We start from the raw sequence: 21,989 nt of genomic DNA, 5'->3' as shown, positions 1-21,989 counted from the left end.
ATCCACAACTACCACAAAAGACTTCAAGCTGTCATTGATGTTAGAGGGGGCAATATACGGTACTAAGAACTGGGGTATGTGAACTTTTGATCAGGGTCATTTGGATGTTTTTGGTTGTCATTAAGATTTAAAAAGAGAAAACACAGTAGTTTGACAATAAATGGCTTCACCCAACCAATAACCATGAGTGGAGAAAATTTTTTTTATTATCATTCATATTCTCTGGAACAAGGCCAAGTAATTAAAAATTGTGCTGGGGAATGTAAACTTTGGAGTACAACTGTATACATGTTTTTCTCAATATCTGACATGAAATCAGAATAAACCTTTCCTGTTTTAGGTCAATTAGGATTACCATAATTTTTAATATTTGCCAAATGGCAGAATAATGAGAGAGAATGTTTTAAGGCATTTTTATTACTTACTGCAAAGTCAAAAGTTTACATACATTTCATAAGTATTTGGTACCATTGCCCTTAAACTGAATGACTTGGGTCAAACGTTTGGGATATCCTTTCACAAGCTTCTCACAATAGTTTGGGCCCATTCCTCCTGACAAAACTAGTGTAATTGATCCAGGTTTGTAGGTCGCCTTGCTCTCACCTGCCTTTTCAGCTTTGCCCATAAATTTTAAATAGGATTGAGATCAGGGCTTTGTGATGGCCACTCCAAAACATCCTTAACATCCTTAAGCCACTATATTACCATTTTGGCAGTATGCTTTGGGTTATTGTCCATTTGGAAGACCCATTTCCTCCCAAGCTTTAACTTCCTGGCTGATATCTTCAGATGTTGCTTCAGTATTACCACATAATCTTCTTTTCTTATGATACCAACTATTTTGTGAAGTGCACCGGTCCCTCCTGCAGCAAAACAACCCCACAACATGATGCTGCTACTCCCCGTGTTTCACAGTTGGGATGGTGTTCTTAGGCTTCCAAGCTACTCCCTTTTTCCTCCAAACGTAACGATGGTCATTATGCCCAAAAAGTTCAATTTTAGTTTCATCAGACCACAGGACATGTCTCCAAAAATTAAGGTATTTGCTTCCGTGTGCATTTGCAAACATTAATCTGTTTTTTTTAATGTTTCTTTTGGAGTAATGGCTTCTTCCTGGCAGAGTGGCCTTTCAGCCCATGTTGATATAGTACTTGTTTCTCTGTGGTTATTGGCACAATCTTACCAACTTCCGCCATCATCTTCGCAAGGTCTTTTGCTTTTGTCCTTGGGTTGATATGCACATGCCGGACCAAAGCACGTTCATCTATGGGACACAGAACCTTTCCTTCCTGAGCTTTATGATGCCTGGACATTCCCATCTTGTTTGTACTTGCGTATAAATGTTTGTACAGATGAACGAGGCACCTTCAGTTATCTTGAAATTGTACCCAAGGATGAGCCAGACTTGTGCAAGTCCACAATTCTCTTCCTGATATTTTGGCTGATTTCTTTAGACTTTCCCATGATGCTACACAAAGAAGCAGTGTGTTTCAGGTGTGCATTAAAATACATCCACAGGTGTGTCTCTAATTAACTCAGATGTTGCCAAAAAACCTATCCGAAGCTTCCAAACACACAACATCATTAGATGGGCAGTCCAGAATTGTTTAAAGGTATAGTAATCTTAGTGTATGTAAACTTTTGACTTTGTAGTAAGTAATAAAAATGTCTTAAAACATTCTCTTTTGAGGGGGCGTGACCGGAAGTCCACATGGGAAGACATGGGTGAGGAGAGCTCCATACCCCAGAACTTAAATTTGCACTTTTAATTTCAGCACTTCGCCGACCATGGGGAAAAAACGGCAGCCCAAGACCCCCAAGGGCCCAGAGGCGCCGACGCCGTTGACCCTGGACGACTTCTTTAGACAGGAGGCCCGGGGAACCTCCCCGCCGTCCCCGCCATACAGCGGCACTGACATGCCGACAGATCACCCGGATCCCGATAGCAATCTGCCTGCCACTCACCATTAAATCGGTGAGCCTCGCTGCTTCCGGGCCAGTGGCCCGCAGACCGGTTCGGAGGGAGGCTACCCTCCAGAAGCTGAGGGACAACATGGTGAGTCCTCGCTGCGCTCGTCCACCAAGATGGCGCGGGACGCCATGGCTCCGCCCTTCTCCTTCGTCTGATCTCCCGCCTGTAACATAGAGACGGCGGGGGGAGAGCAGAGAGACTGGCGGGGACAGAGCCTGCCGCAGCGCTCCGAGGGTCTGGATTCGGCTGCTGCACCATCACATGCCGACTGGATGGAGACGCCGGAGGTGAGAATGGACCCCCCCTCCCCCCCCCCCACGCTATCTGATGGATCTCCACCCGAACATGGAATCTAATGGGGGGGCCGAGGGAGGCTCCGGGGGAAATCCCTGCTGGGATTGTGGATCGGTCGCCTCAAATAGCAGCCCCGGGATGGGAGTGTGCTATCCCCCTGGCCATACTACTGCTGTGGCCCGTGCCTCAGCATCTGAGCCCAGACCACCATTGCTTCCCTCTCCTGTCCCCGGTTTGTCAGGGGAAGCCCATTCTTTGCATCAGCTGGAGAGGGCTTTCTTGGATCCCGCCAGGCCGCAGAGAGGACCTAAAGCCCCTAAACTGACTCCCCAACGCTGGCCTGCGTCTGAAGATGGAGAGGTTGGCACTGAGGCTATTACTTCGCAACATGAGTCCCTCTTAGACATTCTTTATATCTGTGATCTTACACCCCCTCTCCAAGCCACTAATTCCTCCACCCCAATGCAACCCCCTCAGGATTGGTGGGCATTCATTCAACATCTCCCTACAAAAAAGGACTTTCAAAATCTTGTTCAAGAAGTAAAAAACGCCTGTCGCACTGAGGTTGCAGCAGTGCGCAAAGAGGTAGCTGAACTGTCCCACAGGTTCCACCAATTATAAGAGGATCACACCGCTGCAAGACAGGTCATTGGCCAATTGCAATCTATGGTGACCTCGCAGACAAAAATTATTGGGGACTTACAGCGTCATGTCGAAGACCAAGTCCGTGAAAAAGAGGATGTAGTGAGTACCCTCCAAACAATCTTCAACTCTATTCTCCGCCGCCCTCTGGACCAGCCTATATCTATGGACAGAGCCCATAGAGCACTGAAAGCAAAAAATCTCAAAGGAACCCCGAGAAACGTTATTTGTCATATTACTGACTTTCGCCTGAAAGAGGAAATAATGGCCAAGGCATATGCTTCCAAACAGCCTACTTTCAAGGGAACCAAGGTCGATCTCTTTCAAGATTTGTCTTGGATTACACTTCAGCGTCGCCGTGCATTGAAACCCCTCCTTAATCTATTACGAGACAAAAACATTCCCTACAAATGGGGTTTTCCATTTTGCTTGTCGGCACGACAGGGCACCACGGATGTGACACTGAGATACCGGAAGATCTGCCTGCTTTCTGTAAAGCCTTCAACCTTGACGCACCGGATCTACCGGACTGGATGATTCCAACGTTCTGCGCGCCCCTCCGGCCAACCTGGCAGTCGGTCTCCTTGAGGAAAAGACGAGCGGGAAACGTGAACAGAAGCGCCTGAAAACTGCAACTTTAGTAATGGTTTTACTCATCCAATTCTTTCTCTTTCAGGATGTCACCTGCGTTGCATAAATTTCCCCTATATTATCCCTTTCTTTTTATTTCCTTTTCCTCTTTCCTCCCTTCCCCCCGCTCCTTTTCCCCCTCCCCTCTTTTTTTTTTTTTTTCCCTCTCTCTACCTTATCTTTACTCCCCATCCCTTAACCCCTCCCTTTTTTTTTTCCTCTTCCTGCCTCTTTATCTCCATTCTCTAACCCTACCACCCTTCCCTTTCCCTCCCTCCTGGAGGGGTCTCCATTATTGAGCTATACCTTATCTCCCCATACTGGTGGGCTCGATCCTGTTAACATCCCTGGGGTGGAAGAACCCATTAGAACATATTTCTTCCTTTGTTACTCCCAGTGGTGACTTGTCTATCCCCCGATAGGAGAACGGACCCTAATTATTCGCACCCCCCTAAAAAGGGGTAGCAGAATATTTATAACCCGTCTATGCTAGGATTTTCCAATCCAAAGGTCCTACTCTTGTACTCGGTCCAAAGTTGCTTGGTACCTGGTTAACAACTATATTTGTAATGTTACTACACTTGGTTATTTCTATACATGTTATTTTCCCTCTAGGTTTTAAATACGTCAACTATGTTACTGTATCGAGAGTTCCTCTAAATACGATAGTAGAAATTCGAGAGACTTCCCAATTGAAACGTAAACCTCCACCGCAGGGTCGTATTAACTTCAAATATGATTAGATTACTCACTTTGAATGTTAAAGGTCTCAATTCCCCTATTAAGTGGAGATTTGCCCTGAAAGAAATGAGGGAATCTAACGCTGAGGTCATATTTCTACAAGAGACCCATTTGACTAACACTGGAACATTTAAATTTGCACAAAACTGGTTCCCCTGAGCTTACTCGGCGTCCTCACAATCGAAAAAGGCAGGGGTAGCTGTCCTGATTTCCCAGCACTGTAGACTCCAGATCCGGACTACTTGTCTAGACCCACTAGGACGATACATAATACGTATGGGAGACATTGACGGTATCCAGGTTCTCTTATGCAATATATACGCCCCTAATACCGGTCAGATATCCTTCCTCACCTCTGTCCTGAATAAACTCAATCCTGACCGGAATTGCATGCACATTATTGGTGGGGATTTTAATCTTGCTTTTTCTGATCACTCTGAGAGATTCTACATTCGACCCACCCCTGACTCACTTCGGAGAAGTGTACACGGCTCTTTGCAATTCCGGAGATTACTACGTAAACATGGACTCTACGACTTGTGGAGAGTAGATAACCCGACAGCTAGGTAATTTACATTTTACTCTCACCCTCATCAGTCCCATAGTCGAATAGACTACTTTTTTGGTAACGTGATGACGCTACGATTCCTGAAGCGGGTGACTAGAGGGACTATCTCTTGGTCTGACCACGCCCCCCTGACGATGGATCTTGAGATCTTATCCACCCGGACGAAACTTACACACTGGCGTCTTAACGAATTCCTTCTGACAAATAACATGACGAATGACATCCTGAAGACTTCCCTGTTACATTATTCTGCTGAAAATACACCTACAGCCCCTTCACTCACTTCTCTGTGGGAAGCGCATAAAGCAGTTTTCAGAGGAGAATGCTTAGCGCTAGCCTCCCGTCTGAAAAAAGATGCTAAATTGCAACACTCTCTCTACGAAGCTAAGCTTAAATCCGCTGAAGTCAAACTCATTGCGCGACCCAACCTCAGAGATCTGAAGGAAGTGATAGATCTCAGAACTAAATTGAAAGACCTGTCCCTGAGAAAGGTGGAAAAGCTCTTACGCTTTTCCCGTCAAAAGTAGTATGAATATGGGAACAAAGCTCATACTATTTTGGTGAGACAGTTAAAGGAAAAAGCGTACACGAATGCCCCATATGGTATCAGAAACTCCCAGGGACTAATAAACTAGGACCCTGATGGGATGGCTCGTGCCTTCTACGATTACTATTCTGCCCTTTATTCCCTACCCCCTACTATACCTCCTTCCTCTCCTCCTGCAGACGCTTTTTTGGGAGACTTTTTGACCTCATGCCGTCTCCCTAAACTCTCCCCTGACGCACTGTTAGATTTAAATAGATTAATCTCGACTGAGAAGATTGAAGAAATGATTAAAAACCTACCTACCTCTAAAACCCCTGGGCCAGATGGTCTTCCGTACTTATATATAAAACCTATGTGTCCCTACTCTCACAACATATGGCTGCTTTATTTAACAGTTTTCTAAAGGGAGGTCCAATCCCTGCCGCTATGCTCCACTCATATATCACGGTAATCCCCAAAGAAGGCAAGGACCCTATGGAATGTTCGAGCTATCGACCTATCAGTCTTTTGAATTCTGACCTTAAGATTTTTACAAAAATCCTAGCGGAGAGATTGAATGCCTGGCTCCCGCAGTTAATTCATAAAGATCAGGTGGGTTTCGTGCGTTTCCGTCAGGCAGGAGATAACACGAGACGCATTCTGGACTTGATAGATGTGGTGAATAGAAGAGGTGACGAGGCACTTCTTCTAGGCCTAGACGCAGAGAAGGCCTTCGATAGGCTGGATTGGACATTTATGTTTTCTACCCTACGCCATTTTGGCCTGTCGGGGCCCTTTGTTACCGCCCTTACAGCTCTCTACTCTTGCCCTGAAACAACTGTCCGTCTGCCTCATGCCCACTCCCAACGTCTCCCCATAAGTAATGGGACTCGCCAGGGATGTCCTCTCTCCCCTTTACTCTATGTACTCAGCATTGAACCCCTGGCAGCCCAGATCCGTATTAACCCAGACATCACTGGGATCCGGATTGGGAGCAAAGACTTTAAAATTACCCTCTTTGCTGACGACTTTATGCTGCCCCTGACGAACCCCTTAATATCTCTCCCTAATTTGCAAAAGACACTGGATGTCTATTCTAAACTGTTTGGATATAAAATAAATTCGGGAAAGACTGAAGCTCCACCACTTAACATCACGGAACAGAGACTCACTTGCCTACAGCAATCATATAGATTTGCCTGGGGTTTGTCCTCCATTAAATACTTTGGTATATGTATCACCCCTAGATATGGAGAAATGTTCAAGGCAAACTTCCCCCCATTAATTAGAGATACCGAGAGACGTCTTAAACAATGGTCCTCTTTACCAATCTCATTCCTGGGAAAAATAGCCTCAATTAAAATGTCTATATTGCCCAGATTCTTATACCTATTTGAAACTATCCCAGTTAAAATACCGATGAGTACGCTTAAAACAATCCAATCCATGATATTAAGATTTATTTGGCATTCCGGCCGCCACCGTATTCCTAGATCGGTACTATGTGCCCCTAAATCGCAAGCAGGATTAAATTGCCCTGATATCGTTAAATATTACTACGCGACCCACTTGCGCCATATCCCCTCCTGGTCAAAACTTCTCGCCTACAATAAATGGACGGAAATTCAAAAGCTGTGCTTGGCCCCCTATCACCCGGCGTCCCTGATATGGGGTCCACCTAATGACATACCCACAACAGCACTTTTAGGCCCTATGGCATTCACCTGGGAGATTTAGAGGTCCTCGAGGATGAAATTTCAGCTAGCGCCCCATTCATCCTTCATGACCCCATTCCTGTATAATCCACATCTACCATATCTCTTCTCTGCAGGAATGGTTGCCACTTTGGCAAATGCAGGTCTTTTTTGTTTTAAGGATCTGGTGGACCCTCTGACCAGGAAATTTAAACCTTTTACTGATCTGGCTGATAAATACAAACTACCACGCACCTTATTCTACTCATACCAGCAGATAATCCACTATTTCAGATCTAATTTTGGCCCACCTGAATCCCTCACCCCATCTAGATTTGAGCAGTTATGCGCCGGCATCCCTTCGACCAAGGGACTAATCTCAGACATATATTCTATTTTGCAAACCCCAACCCCATTACTTAATGTCCAACACTCCTACATGTCCAGATGGGAAAGCTGGCTAGGCCATACGCTAACTACCCAACAATGGCAAATGATTTGGTCTCGGTCCTACAAATCCTCTGCCAACACCCTTTATAAAGAAAACCAGATAAAGATCCTGATGCACTGGTATCACATACTACTACTGGTTACTAAGTGACGTCCTTGGGGTTTATATATGGGGTTTATATACCCCTAGACCCACATATATATATGCTGAATCCCCCCCCCCCCCCCAGAGGACTAGAAAAATCAAAAAGTAAATTATTACTGCATTTACTGACGGCTGCTAAATGTTTGATCCCGTTATTCTGGCAAAAACCCATTGCCCCCGCGATTTCTGACCTTTACGCTAGAATAAGTGACATCCACCTTATGGAAAAAATGACTGCTAACCTTCACAACACTGGAGATGGTTTAGAAAAAATATGGGGATTATGGGACCTGTTTAGAGAACGTTTCCGTCTATAACCCTTCTATGTTTGGAAGTTCATTGCTATGTTCTCACTAACCTGTAATAATGACAGATATTGTGTACCTGTGAGGAATGTTCACCTTGCCATGTGGAGCTCTGTTTACATCCTACGTTTCACTTCAAGATCGAAGAGAGAACTCTAGAGTTATATATTTACTCCCTTTACTGTTACTGTTTATTTTCCATATCATTGTCTCTCCACTCTGACTCTACCTCATTTATTTGCAAAATGAATGACAATGTCTTTTTTATGAAAACACAAAGTTGAAACAAAACATTCTCTTTCTCTCTCATTATTCGGGCATTTGGAAAATATTAAAAATTATGGTAATCCTGATTGACCTAAAACGGGAAAGGTTTATTCTGATTTCATGTCTGATATTGAGAAAAACATGCATATGTGTCTTTTATATAGTGTATGTAAACTTCTGGTTTCAACTGTATATTTATACAGGACATTCTATGTATCGGACAACCCCTTAAAGAGGCAAAAGAGTAGCATTTAGGAAAGTGAGGCATCGAAGATGTGTGGTTTTATATTTCTTGATTTTTCTGTAATCTTGCAGAAGGTCCCCTTCTTATAATCCACAGTCACACTAAGGCATTTCTGTGCACTCACCTTATTGGAAGTAGCACCAGTTTAACTGGGCCACTGCTATTTCAGTTCAGTTTTGCATCCCTAACACATTGGACTTTATTTCACTGGTAAATTTTAGTCAATACAATTTGTTTACTTCTAAAAAATATCTGAAATTTCTCAAAAATTTCGAAAAATTAACAGTTTTCAAACGTTGAATGCTTATACCTTTAGTCTTACTACACAAAAAAAGTTAATAAATAACATTTCCCTTTATCCCATGTCCTTTTATTCTGTTAGTATTTTAGAAACGTTAATAGTATAGCAGCAATTTTTCATTTTTTTTTTTTAGGAAATTTACTAAATCTATTCTTTTTTAGGGACCTATTCAGTTTTAAAGTGATCTTTAGGGACATATATATTGGAAAACCCCCAAAAATGATACTATTTTAAAGATGACACCCCTCAAAGTATTCAAAATGGTAAAAAGTTTGTTAACCTTTCAGGTACTTCATGGTAATTAACACAAAGTGGTATGAATGAAATGTAAAAGAAATATATTTTTTTTCAAGCAAATGCTGGCCTCTTGCCAACATTCTAAGAGGCCAGCATATCGAGCAGACCCCGCCATTATTTAACTATAGGTTGTCGTGACAAATATAGGGACCACACATCACAGGGTGCAGATGTGGTCATAGGGGCTGCCTGTTAATCATCTAGATGCTGCTGTCACTACTGAAAGGCATATGGGGAGTTGAATGGCAATGATTAGTCCTAATTCCGATCGTAGCGGATGCAGCAAGGTCTACTGTAGATTACCGCTGGCAGGTTAGTAAAATAGCATATTGGTGGTTAAGGTGTAAAATGAAAAAAAAAGAAATAACTTTACATGTGTTACTAATAGAAATACATACAGTAGTGTGAAAAACTGTTTGCCCCCTTCTTATTCTTTTGCATGTTTGTCACACTTATATGTTTCAGATCACAAAACAAATTTAAATATTAGACAAAGATAATTCAAGTAAACACAAAATGCAGTTTTTAAATGAAGGACTTTATTTATGAGGGAAAAAGAAATCCAAACCTACAGGGCCCTGTGTGAAAGAGTGATTACTCCCTAAACCTAATAACTTGGTGGACCACCCTTAGCAGCAACAACTGCAATCAAGCATTTGCGATAACTGGCAATGAGTCTTTTACAACTTTCTGGAGGAATTTTGTCCCACTCATCTTTGCAAAATTGTTGTAATTCATCCACATTGGAGGGTTTCCGAGCATGAGCTGCCTTTTTAAGGTCATGCCACAGCATCTCAATCAGATTAAGATCAGGACTTTAACTAGGCCACTCCTAAGTCTTAATTTGTGTTTTTCTTAAGCCATTCAAAGGTGGACTTGCTGGTGTGTTTTAGATCATTGTCCTGCTGCATAAGCCAAGTGCACTTTATCTTGAGGTCACAAACAGATGGCCGGACACTCTCCTTCAGGATTTTTTGGTAGACAGCAGAATTCATGGTTTCATTTGCCACAGCAAGTCTTCCAGGTCCTGAAGCAGCAAAACAGCCCCAGACCATCACACTACCACCACCATATTTTACTGTTGGTATGATGTTCCTTTTCTGAAATGCTGTGTTATTTCTACGCCAGATGTAATGGGACATACACCTTCCAAAAATTTAAACTTTTGTCTCGTCAGTCCACAGAGTATTCTCCCAAAAGTCTTGGCGATCATCAAGATATGTTCTGGCACAACTGAGACAAGCCTTTATGTTCTTTTTGCTCAGTAATGGTTTTTGTCTTGGAACTCTGCCATGCATGCCATTTTGCCCAGAGTATTTCTGATGGTGGAGTAATGAACACTGACCTTAACTGAGGCAAGTGAGGCCTACAGTTCTTTGGATGTTGTTGTGGGGTCTTTTGTGACCTCTTGGATGAGTTGACGCTGCGCTCTTGGGGTAATTTTGGTCAGCCTGCCACTCCTGGGAAGATTCACTACTGTTCCATGTTTTCGCTATTTGTGGACAATGGCTCTCACTGTGGTTCGGTGGCATCCCAAGTCTTTAGAAATGGCTTTATAACCTTTTCCAGACTGATAGAGCTCAATTACTTTGTTTCTCATTTGTTCCTGAATTTCTTTGGATCGCAGCATGATGTCTAGTTTTTGAGGATCTTTTGGTTTACTTCACTATGTAAGACTGGTCCTATTTAAGTGATTTCTTGATAGGGAACAGGTATGGCAGTAATCAGGAATGGGTGTGGCTAGGGAAATGAACTCAGCTTCCCAAAGACGCGATAAACGACAGTTAATTTATGTTTTAAGAGGGGGAGGCTATCACTTTTTCATACAGGGCCCTGTAAGGCTGCGTGCCCACGTTGCGGATTACAAGCGTTTTTGATACGGAATTTCCGCAGCGGAAACGCTTGTAAAACGCTTGGTAATCCACACCCCATGGTCCCCAATGGGATTCCGCAAGTTCTATGCACATGCTGCGGATTTTTCCGCAGCGTTTATGCTGCGTTCAAAAATCCGCAGCATGTCAATTAATTTTGCGTTTCCGCAAGCGGAATTGCCTTTGTCCAATGCATAAAAAACGCAAGGCAATTCCGCATGTGGAAAACGCGCGATAAACGCGCGATAAACGCGTGCGGAATTCCGCATGTGTTTTTCCGGGAGAGGACTTGCAGAAATGAAGCAGAAATTTTCTGCTTCATTTCTGCAACGTGGGCACATAGCCTAAGTTTGGATTTCTTTCTCTCTTAATAAAGACCTTCATTTAAAAACTGTATTTTGTGTTTACTTGTGTTATCTTTGTCTAATATTTACATTTGTTTTGTGATCTGGAGCATTTAAGTGGCAAAATAATAAGAAATCAGGAAGGGGGCAAACACTTTTTCACACCACTGTAAAATTTATTAATATACTTGCATTAAGGAAATTGTCCCCATCTTATGATATCAGCAGACAAAGAAGTGGGTTGGTTGACTTAGATTCTGACATGTAGCAGCTAGCCCCCTTCACACAGCGCTGATGATGTGCAGAACAGGAAACGCTCTCCAATTTGGAGGTGAAGTTATCGAATCTGCAAAGACGGCAGATCTGAACATCAGGGCATCTTTGCAAATACAATTGATATAGTAACTTTTATGTATTTATATTAAGAACTTATCCAAAGATATATATTTTTGTAAACGGACAACTCCTTAAATCCCTTCAAAATAATTCCACAGAGACATCTTAATGATGACACATGCTTAAATAATTGTTTACAGGATTTTGGTAAACTCTCAATATATTGATTTCTTTATCTTGTACAAATATTTAAAACATATAATGGTTGCTACATTTATATTCCAATCTGAGATTAGGTTAGCATCAGTATAACCGTAATCTACAGAGAACACATTTAAAAATAATTACTTATCTTTGAGGGTTTTATGACTTTATAATTGATAGAGCCAGGAATGCCTGTGTACTGTGGATAATTTTCCAACTTTGGAGTATGGTAATTTAGAGCTTAGTGTTCATTTAAACCATTTAAATGCATTTCCCTGTGGCATGCTTCAGGATTTGTTACACTATCATCACTGAGGGTTTTTTCAGTCTGGAAGGAAAAGCAATATAAACTACCTGACAAATATCTGCAGGCAAGAAATTGCACATATATATATATTTATACTCAGAGATGTATTTACACATATTTCAGGAATAACGTGTTGATCATTTATTGTTAATTGTGAAATCTAAAAAAAAACAACTATCCAAATATAAAATGTTCATCTTTTTAAATAGGACTTTTCGCCTGGTCAAAAGTGCCCAGTTTCTCCCCTCAATTTATTCTTTGTGCACCCATGAGTATGACTTTTCTTCTTTGCTTTTTAAATCCGTCATACGGTTCCAGAGATATGGGTCTTTTTATATTTATGGTCTATGCTAAGGGGGCATTGCTATAGGATAATAATGCAGAGCAGCCTAAAGATCTGGTGACAGGTACTCTGTGAAGACTGCTCCAGTGAAATGTAATATTTTATTAACTTAAAATGATAGATTTCACTGACAGGCGGTTTCTGAGGCTTTATGGAATATTGTAACTATCTTTTGTATTACATGCATTAAAGGAAATATATCAGCCATATTATTTTTTTAATATTTAACCAATAGATTATTTTTTTCTTATCTGTTTTATTTTCTGACTTGGGAGAGTCATCTGGGCATGCTGGTCTATTATTAGGCTCAGTAGCCAAAGTGAAACTATAGTGGCATGTAAAAGTTTGGACACACCTAGTCAGAACTAGAAGAATTTTCCATGGAAGAATGGATGAAAATCCCTCAAACAAAAATTGAAAGACTCTTGACTGGCTACAAAAAGCGTTTACAAGCTGTGATACTTGCAAAACGAGATGCTACTAGGTACAAACCATGCAGGGTGCCCAAATTTTGCATCAACCCATTTTCCTTTTTATAATTTTTAAAATATAAAAAAATGACAATTTTTTTTTTTTGCCTAAAATACAAAGGAAATGTGTCATCTTTATCTTTAAGCCTTTTAGAGATCATTTCATCTTCAACTTGCTTAACTGTTCACAATAACAGTAATTTTGACCAGGGGTGCCCAAACTTCTACATGCCACTGTTATGGGTACAAGCTAATGAACAGCATGGAGATTGATAAAATACAGATTTATTGATGTGTGTATCCACTATATACATATGGAATCTTCTAGTTTGTCTTATTTTTATGTGCTCAATTAAAGAGGTTATCCCACAAACAACATTCATCACCTATCTACAAAATAGGTGCTAAATGATCCAACTGCTGGAATCCTCAGTGATCCTGATAATGGCGATACCAAAGTCCCTTGTGAATAGAACTGAAGTGTGCATGTGTTATCATTAGAGATGACGTTTATTCCTGATAGTTAGTGTCCGGAACTAAATGCCAAACATGGACTTCACCCGGAAGTCCGTTGCAAAGTTGCAACTTTTTTTGAATAAAGGTGGGGTACGAGAACCCGAACTTCCATGGGTCCGCTCATCCCTAGTTATCAAAGCTCTATACTATTCGGTGAAAGTGGTAGTGCCTATGTGTGACAAAGCAAACTATGGCTCCATTCACAGGGGGCATAGGACCCCTGTTCTCTCAATTGGTGGGCGCTCCAGCTGTCAGGATCCTACCGATCATACACTGATCACCTATGCTGTGGGTAGGTGATGCACATTAGTGATAGGTTTTCTCTCTCTACACCCAGTGGGGAGTAAAGAATAAGCCACTACCAGTCATATGCTTATCTCCTGTTGGATGAAAGGATCATCTGAGAGACCCCAAATACATGTGATCATCATCCTTTCCTGGTAAAAATGAGTGTGTTTAAGTAATGTGCATGGTCATCTTCCAGCCTCCTATGTTCAGTATATTCTTATGGTTATTCTAATAATGTGTTTTTGTGTTCTTTTTGCAGCACTTTTTCTTCTTGGTTAAAGATTATGGAAGCTGGTTAGACATTGGAACAAGGTACAGTCTTAGAGGAAAGCAAAAAATGAAACCTATTATGACTGCTGGGACGTTTCCAGTTGTGTGCTGAATTGTAACTATTTGGGCCTGATTCATCAAAGCTTTCATGGCAATATTCTGGCACACAATACTTTGAAAAGTCGCAAAATGTTTGTGAATTTTGGCGTTTTCATGCTGTTTTTACTCTGCTCCAACGGAGTAGGCTGAGCTGGGGCGTGAAGGGGCACGGTGTCTCCCACTCATCAAATTCATGAGGAGCGGTGGAGTTTGCTACGCCACAGATCGTACTCTAGCAGGGGCTGAGGTGCACGCCACTTAGAGCCTTGACCGATCCAATAACAGATGTGAGCCTCTTAATGAATCAGAAGCCTCGCACTCCACCCCACCCCCCTTATGTAGACTGGTGTGAAAAGTGCCGGTCTTGATGAATCGGGACTATGTGTTTATCCTCACTTCATTGGTGTTTTTCCTGAGAAGAAATAGTTAAGTTGTATAGAGCTGACAAGTGGTTGTTTAAAAGTGGTTTATACAAGACGTGCACAAAGCCTGCTGGTCATTCATTCGGCTTTATCACTGTTCTTTCCCCTTTCCGACACTAATGTAGGGAAGTGGTAGTGAATTACAGTGTAATAATAGCTGTCAGCATCTAGTACTCTGTGCTAATAGTCTCCTGTCTTTTACACATGCTCCTGCTTCGTTCATTTTCCCATTTAATGAATACTCACGAAAGAAAGTGGGTCATGTAAGAACTTAGGTGGAGGCTGCATGTTAAAAAAAAATGAAATTCCTCATCAAACATTCACCAACATAACCCAGAAACATTCTTGGTTTTGCCATCCTTTTCCAGTACTTTGCATTGTCCACACATTCCAGGCTATCTGGAGCTGTACAGAAGTAAATATTATAATTCATTGAAATGAAAGTCTGCCCTAATTTCTTTTGTGAGTCATATAAATTATGTAGTAGCATATGTAGCATAAAGGCATATATAAGAGAAAGCTGCAGTCTCCCTAAATAAACATCACTATATCATACGCCCATGATTTTTTTCTAGGGTTTTTTTCAAATGTGCAGGATTTAAATTCTTTCAGTGTTTTTGCAGTGTTATTCATCAATTCAAATGTATTGGTAAAAACGCATCAATACCCAAGGTTCATACTACCTTACTGACAGTTTAGTGCATTACCACCTTTGTATACTTTTGCAAAAGGATTATACTGAAGGAACATCCTACACCTTTCTCTGTTTTTTTTTAAGTTGTCATATCTTACCAGCCTGAGACCTGTCTCCAATTGACAATAACTGTTCTACTTACTCCTATGACCTGGCCTCATATCATCTACATCTACTACAACTTATTCACATGAAGATTGTGTTTTCTTCTCCTCATCTGTCTGTGGGAGCCAGACCCCTTCACAAACATTTTCTAGATCCTTTAAGAAATCAGTTGGTTCAAAAGGATGTTGTTACATAGTACTCACATTTTTCTACATAATACTCATTGTTTTATTTTTTTATCTTAAATCTGAATATATCTTATCCTATTAGAGAAGTCTTCTTCATTTCTGCTCCCGGGGTCTCAAACTTGCTCTCTCCCTACAATAATACACGCTCTTAAAATATGGAGAGAGTTGATTTTTAAAAGGATTATACACATTCCGTTGAAATATATCTCGTTTAGGAGCGTTGATTTGGTGGTCCCATTCTCCCAATTCCATCATTGGGAAGATCACGGCATTCCTAATTTGCAGTCTATGTTTTCAGCTAGTTCTATCAAAACGTTTGATGAACTTTCTTCCATATATCAACTCCCCAGCAATCTTCTCTTTTCCTATATTCAACTGAAGAGTTTTTTATCCTCTTCTCCAGCAATTATGTCTCGACTGGCTCCATCCACAATGCAACATTTTATCTTAGGGTAGAAGGGATTCTCCAGGGGTGTCTCGGTAGCATATAATTATCTAAATTCTCCCTCTGACAATACTAAGCTCCCGTACATGGTTAAATGGGAATCAGATTTGGGCACTTCGTTCACTTATGAACAATGGCAATTAGCTCTGTCCTGGCCCATTAAAGGTTCGTCTTGCATAAACCACCTAGAAATTGCAAAAAAAAATCCAACTCCGTTGGTATTTACCCCCAAACCGTATAGCTCACCTTTCCCAGGGAGCATCCCCTTTATGCCGGAAAAATTGTGGAGAAACCGGCACATTCTTGCATTCTTGGTGGTCTTGCTCTAAATTAAATTGCTTTTGGAAGGAGATATATAAGATATTATCATACTGTGCTGGAACTGACATCCCAATGAATCCAGCATTAGCCTTACTGAACATAGGCATTACCGATCTCCCGTACAAAAATAAATGGCTCTGTTCCTTTATATTAACTGCGGCCAGACTAGCCCTTGCTTCTAAGTGGAAATCCCACTCTGCTCCATCAACGGATGACATCTGGTGGAGAGTCGATTCATATAATTCCTATGAAATGATTCTGTCATGGGACGTTTTAAAAAAAGGTCTGCATGGCCGGAAGTTAAAGCATTTTTTCTTAACCAAGATTCTTGAGTATAATATGTTCATGATTACCATTACTCCACACTTCTTGCTTTTGTAGAAACTGGACTTAGTTCCTTCTCTATGTATAATTCCTGACGGTATCCATTTTGGACAATATACCCTTCCCTGGTTTACTCCCCCCCCCCCCCCCCCTCCTCTCCCTTCCACATTTGAGAGATTGGCTGATATCCTACTACCCTTCCTCTATTGTTCCTCAGGTTCATGACATTAAAGTTTCCTTGCTACTTGCTATCAGAAGCATTATTGTACACTAAAAGCCCCGTCTCACATAGCGAGATCGCTAGCGAGATCGCTGCTGTGTCACGGTTTTGGTGACGCAACAGCGACCTCACCAGCGATGTCGCTATGTGTGACACTTTGCAACGATCAGGCCCCTGCTGTGAGGTCGCTGATCGCTGCAAAGTGTCCTGGACCATTTTTTGGTCGTTGCTCTCCCGCTGGTCAGCACACATCGCTGTGTGTGACCAGTGGGAGCAGTGATCAGGCTGGTAACTATGGTAAACATCGGGTTACTAGGGGCACACGCGCACCTAGTAACCCGTTGTTTATTATGGTTACGAGCCGGCTAAAGTGAGCGGTAACCTCCCGCTCACTGTAGCAGAGTGGTAACCATGATAAACAATGGGTTACTAGGAGCGCGTGTGCCCCTAGTAACCCGATGTTTACCATAGTTACCAGCCTGCTCCTGCTTCAGCAGGCTCGTAACCAGGAGCAGGACATCGTGGAAAGATTCTTTCCACGATGTCGCTGCTCCCCTGATCGTTGGTGAGCCTGCCTGTTTGACAGTTCACCAGCGACCACATAGCGACGCAGCAACGATCCCTGACAGGTCGTATCGTTGTCGGGATCGTTGCAGCGTCGCTAAGTGTGACGGGGCCTTAAATATTGTATGTGATGTATCTGATGTCCTTTTTCCTTTATGTTTGAAAAATTCTAATAAAAACTTATTGTTTAAAAAGAAGTTTGCTTCATTCTCCTCCTGGACTGATCATTAATTCTCAGAATTTCCAATTGAGTAAAATCTGTCTTCAGTGAATACAGATTTTCCCACTACTTAGATAGGAGATGGCAGTTGATGCTCATAACATTCTATGAAAAACTCTAACTTTGACTTTAGGAGAACTTGCAACAGCATGCCTGCTTCTAGTTTCTCCCTAAAATAAAATTTTAAAAGCACCGACTGTCATATCTAGTCGGTAATGCGAAATTCTGTCTTCACTGAGTATTGATTTTAACCTCCGAAATTGAGAATGAATGATCAGTCCAGCAGGAGAAAGAAGCCGATTACTCTGATAAGATATATTACAAAGCTTCTTATTTTCATGTGTATTTTTGATTTTTGAAATATACACAATGGTTATGTTTTAACATGCAGAGCTATCTTATATTAGTAATGGAAAGAAAATTGCCATTGTGTATCAGACTCCAAATAGCCCCAAATATCCCAGCTTCCTAGATCTACAATTGTCTGACATGGGAGGGAATGGGATTTTGGTGAGAATTATAACCATCCTTAAACGTCTTAGGTGATGGAGGGCTTTACCAGTAAGTTAATTGGATAATTTATTTATTAGGACCATAATTAACACTTTATAGTGCTAGGAACCCAGTGAACATATAATAAGTTAAAATCCATTTGTTCTTTAAGCCACCTATCTGAAATTGAAGAGCTGAGGGACAATGAAACCTTTTAACTTCCAAGAAAATGCTAAACTAACCAGTAGAGCGAATTAATTGATATATTACCATTACAAAAGGCTCATGTCTAGAAGAAGTCATCTCAGATAATTTGGTGTCCTTCATCTTAAGGAAATGGAAAGTGTGCTGTCAGGGCAATTTTTGTTTGATTAGCCTTTGACCTCCCTCAGTTATCCGACTCCATAAAAACCTTCATTTCACATTTATGGTGTTGTACAGCATTGACCTTCCATCTCCCTCAACTGTTTTGGTTTTGGATGTCCAAGGTTCTGAGAAGGTTATTAACTCCCATGGAAAGACTGGCTAGCATATAATTGTATATATCCATAAAGTCAACGTTATATCAGTGACCTTTCATGTGGCTCTGTGCCCGCAGATTGCTTGATAACAAGTTTCTCTCCCATTTGAAAAGGCTTTTGTAGCACAATGAGAAATATTTGTCAGTGTTGGGTATAAAAAAATGACCTTTCTGAACAGAAACAAATTGTAAATGTCTCTTGATACTGATACAGAAATAAGCAACAACCACTAGTGTCGCGAGTATAACATTGATTACAATCTTCTATTGTCATCATTTATAGTGGCATTATGTAAAAAAAAAGTGAATGAAGTCTACTTAATTTTTAAGAACTCTATTTGCTGTTGGTAAATGGAAACATTTGTGTTTGTGTAAACCCACATAGACCCATTATTTGTAACTGGTTTACTTTTCCTATGCTCTAGCACTATGGTGGTCTTACCAGGGACCAGCAGTAATGATATCAGTGATTAGGTGCAGAGGTCCATTGAATGGAACACAACATTTCTCATGGTATCACGTTCCATTCATTGATACTCACTGATCAGTAAAGCCATATTCACACATAGCAGTGGTGGTCTGTGTCACATGCGGATTTGCTACAGAGTTTACATTTTATGTTAAAATGCGTTAAGTTCATGGCAAACCTGGAAAACAACTGCAGCATACCTTCACATCTAAGTGAATTTTGTACAACATACAGTACTGTGCAAATGGTTTAGGCAGGTGTGGAAAAATGCTTTAAAAAATTGACATTTTAAAATTGTTTATTTTCATTAATTTCTGAAAAGCAAAGTGAATGAACAAAAGTGAAATCTAAGTCAAATCAATATTTGGAGTGATCGTCCTTTGCCTTCAAAACAGCATCAAATTATAATTTCTTCTAGGTCAGGGATGTCAAATTCAAATACAGAGAGGGCCAAAATAAAAAACTTGGACAAAGTCTCGGGCCAATCTTGATATTTATTAACAGCCCTCCACACAGTATAATGGGCCCCACATAGTTCTCCATACAGTATAATGGGCACCACATAGTCCTCCATACACGATAATGGGCTCCACATAGTCCTCCATGCACAATAATGGGCCCCACACAGTCTTCCATACAGAATAATGGGCCCACATAGTCCTCCATACAGAATAATGGGCACCACATAGTCCTCCATACAGTATAATGGGCTCCACATAGTCCTCCATGCACAATAATGGGCCCCACACAGTCTTCCATACAGAATAATGGGCCCCATATAGTCCTCCATGCAGAATAATGGGCACCACATAGTGCTCCATACAGTATAATGGGCCCCACATAGTGCTTCATACAGTATAATGGGCCCCACATAGTCCTCCCTACAGTATGATGGGTACCACATAGTCCTCCATACACAATAGTGGGCCCCACATATTCCTTCATACAGAATAATGAGCCCCACATAGTCCTCCATACAGAATAATGGGCCTCACATAGTCCTCCATACAGAATAATGGGCCCCACATAGTCCTCCATACAGAATAATGGGCCCCACATAGTCCTCCATACACAATAATGGGCCCCACATAGTCCTCCATACACAATAATGGGCTCCACATAGTCCTCCATGCACAATAATGGGCCCCACACAGTCCTCCATACAGAATAATGGGCCACACATAGTCCTCCATACAGAATAATGGCCCCACATAGTCTTCCATAAAGAATAATGGGCCCCACATAGTGCTCCATACAGTATAAATTGGCCCCACATAGTCCTCCATACAGAATAATGGGCGTCTGTCACATAGTCCTCCATACAGAATAATAAGCCCCGCATAGTCCTCCATACAGAATAATGGGCCCCACATAGTCCTCCATACAGAATAATGGGCCCCACATAGTCCTCCATACAGAATAATGGGCCCCACATAAGCCTCCATACAGAATAATGTGCCCCGCATAGTCCTCCATACAGAATAATGGGCCCCGCATAGTCCTCCATACAGAATAATGGGCCCCACATAGTCCTCCATACAGAATAATGGGCGTCTGTCACATAGTCCTCCATACAGAATAATGGGTGTCAGTCACATAGTCCTCCATACAGTATGATGGGTACCACATAGTCCTCCATACAGTATGATTGGGGGGGGACTGCCGCAAGCCAGAGTTTTTGGCATGTGCGATGTACATGTACGTCATATGTTGTGAAGGGGTTTTAAGGTGTTGTCCGGTCTAAAATGAAAAGTCTGCAGTCACTCTGTGTGACTACAGACTTGTGCTGTGAGGAGTTTTCTGGGTCAGTTCCGGAAACGACGGTCACGTGACCGTAAGTAACCGATATACAAACTCCTGGCCAGAACCTGACTAGACTGTTTCCAGCCTTGTGCAATATACTAGTATTTAGGTACGCAACTCCACTCTATTTACTTTATGCAGGACCTGCTTCCTCCTGTAGTGTGCTTTGCTACAGAACATGTGTATGGGAGAGAGGAGGAGGAGGAAGGGGAGGGATTATGCTGGGTGTCTTTCTATGGTGCCTTTGAAGATGGCGAATTTTGGATCTTGAAGAATACAAGTAACATTTAGGCTGAGTTCACACGATGCGTTTTTCATGCGTTTCCGCGGCGTTTTTGCAGTTGCGTAAACGCCGCGGAAAAGCATGAAAAACGCATGGTAGAAGGGCAGCAATGTTCCCCAATTGAAATCCGCATGTGCTGTGCCCATGATGCGGATTTTTCCGCAGCGTAAACGCTGCGGTCAAAAATCCGCAGCATGTCAATTAATTTTGCGGAAACGCTGCTCTTTTGCCGCCATTGACTTGCATTAGACCGCATGGAATCCGCATCACTGTATATGTTGATGCGCTTTTCATGCGGTCTAATGTGCGGATGGTACCCGGGTATGGATGAGAGGACTCTCATCCAGACCCAGGTACCATTAAAAAAAAAAGAATAAAATAAAAAATATATATATTCTCACCTTCTGATGGCCCGCGCTGCGTCCTGCCGGCTTCCCGCGCACTTCGCGGTTGAATGAAGGATCTTCGCTGACGTCAGAGTCATGTGACGGGTCACGTGACGCTGACGTCGGAAGGTCCTACAGTCTTCACTGCCGGCAGCCGGGACCGATGAAGCAGGACACCGGGGGCCATCAGAGGGTAAAGTATAGATTTATTTTTTATTTTTTGACATTCACACACTATATAAATCCATGCTGTTTGCATGGATTTATATAGTGTGAAGTTGACAAGCACTTTCCAAGTGATGCTAAAATCGCTTGGGAAGCGCTTGTCAACCCGCATGCGGAAATGAAAGTGAAGACCGCTTCATTTCCGCATGTCCCTGGCAGGAAACCGCATGTACAATCCGCATGC

At 41.8% G+C, this 21,989-nt stretch overlaps 1 protein-coding gene and 1 long non-coding RNA gene across 2 annotated transcripts in view; one reads left to right on the top strand and one right to left on the bottom strand.

The window, feature by feature from the left end:
• The window catches only part of LOC141265496 (uncharacterized), a 69,550-nt gene that overhangs the window by 25,355 nt on the left and 22,206 nt on the right, over positions 1-21,989 (bottom strand). The gene's annotated exons all lie outside the window — the stretch shown is intronic.
• The window catches only part of PIGN (phosphatidylinositol glycan anchor biosynthesis class N), a 363,689-nt gene that overhangs the window by 329,574 nt on the left and 12,126 nt on the right, over positions 1-21,989 (top strand). The window contains exon 28 of the mRNA XM_073678652.1: positions 14,015-14,067. Within this exon, the coding sequence (XP_073534753.1) occupies positions 14,015-14,067 (53 nt within the window). The remainder of the gene's footprint in view (positions 1-14,014; positions 14,068-21,989) is intronic.

The sequence above is a fragment of the Phyllobates terribilis genome, unplaced genomic scaffold (genome assembly GCF_046119375.1).
Source record: "Phyllobates terribilis strain yellow unplaced genomic scaffold, ASM4611937v1 Scaffold_4__5_contigs__length_816908805, whole genome shotgun sequence".
Lineage (NCBI taxonomy): Eukaryota > Metazoa > Chordata > Amphibia > Anura > Dendrobatidae > Phyllobates > Phyllobates terribilis.
This window is presented reverse-complemented; position numbering and strand designations above follow the sequence as displayed.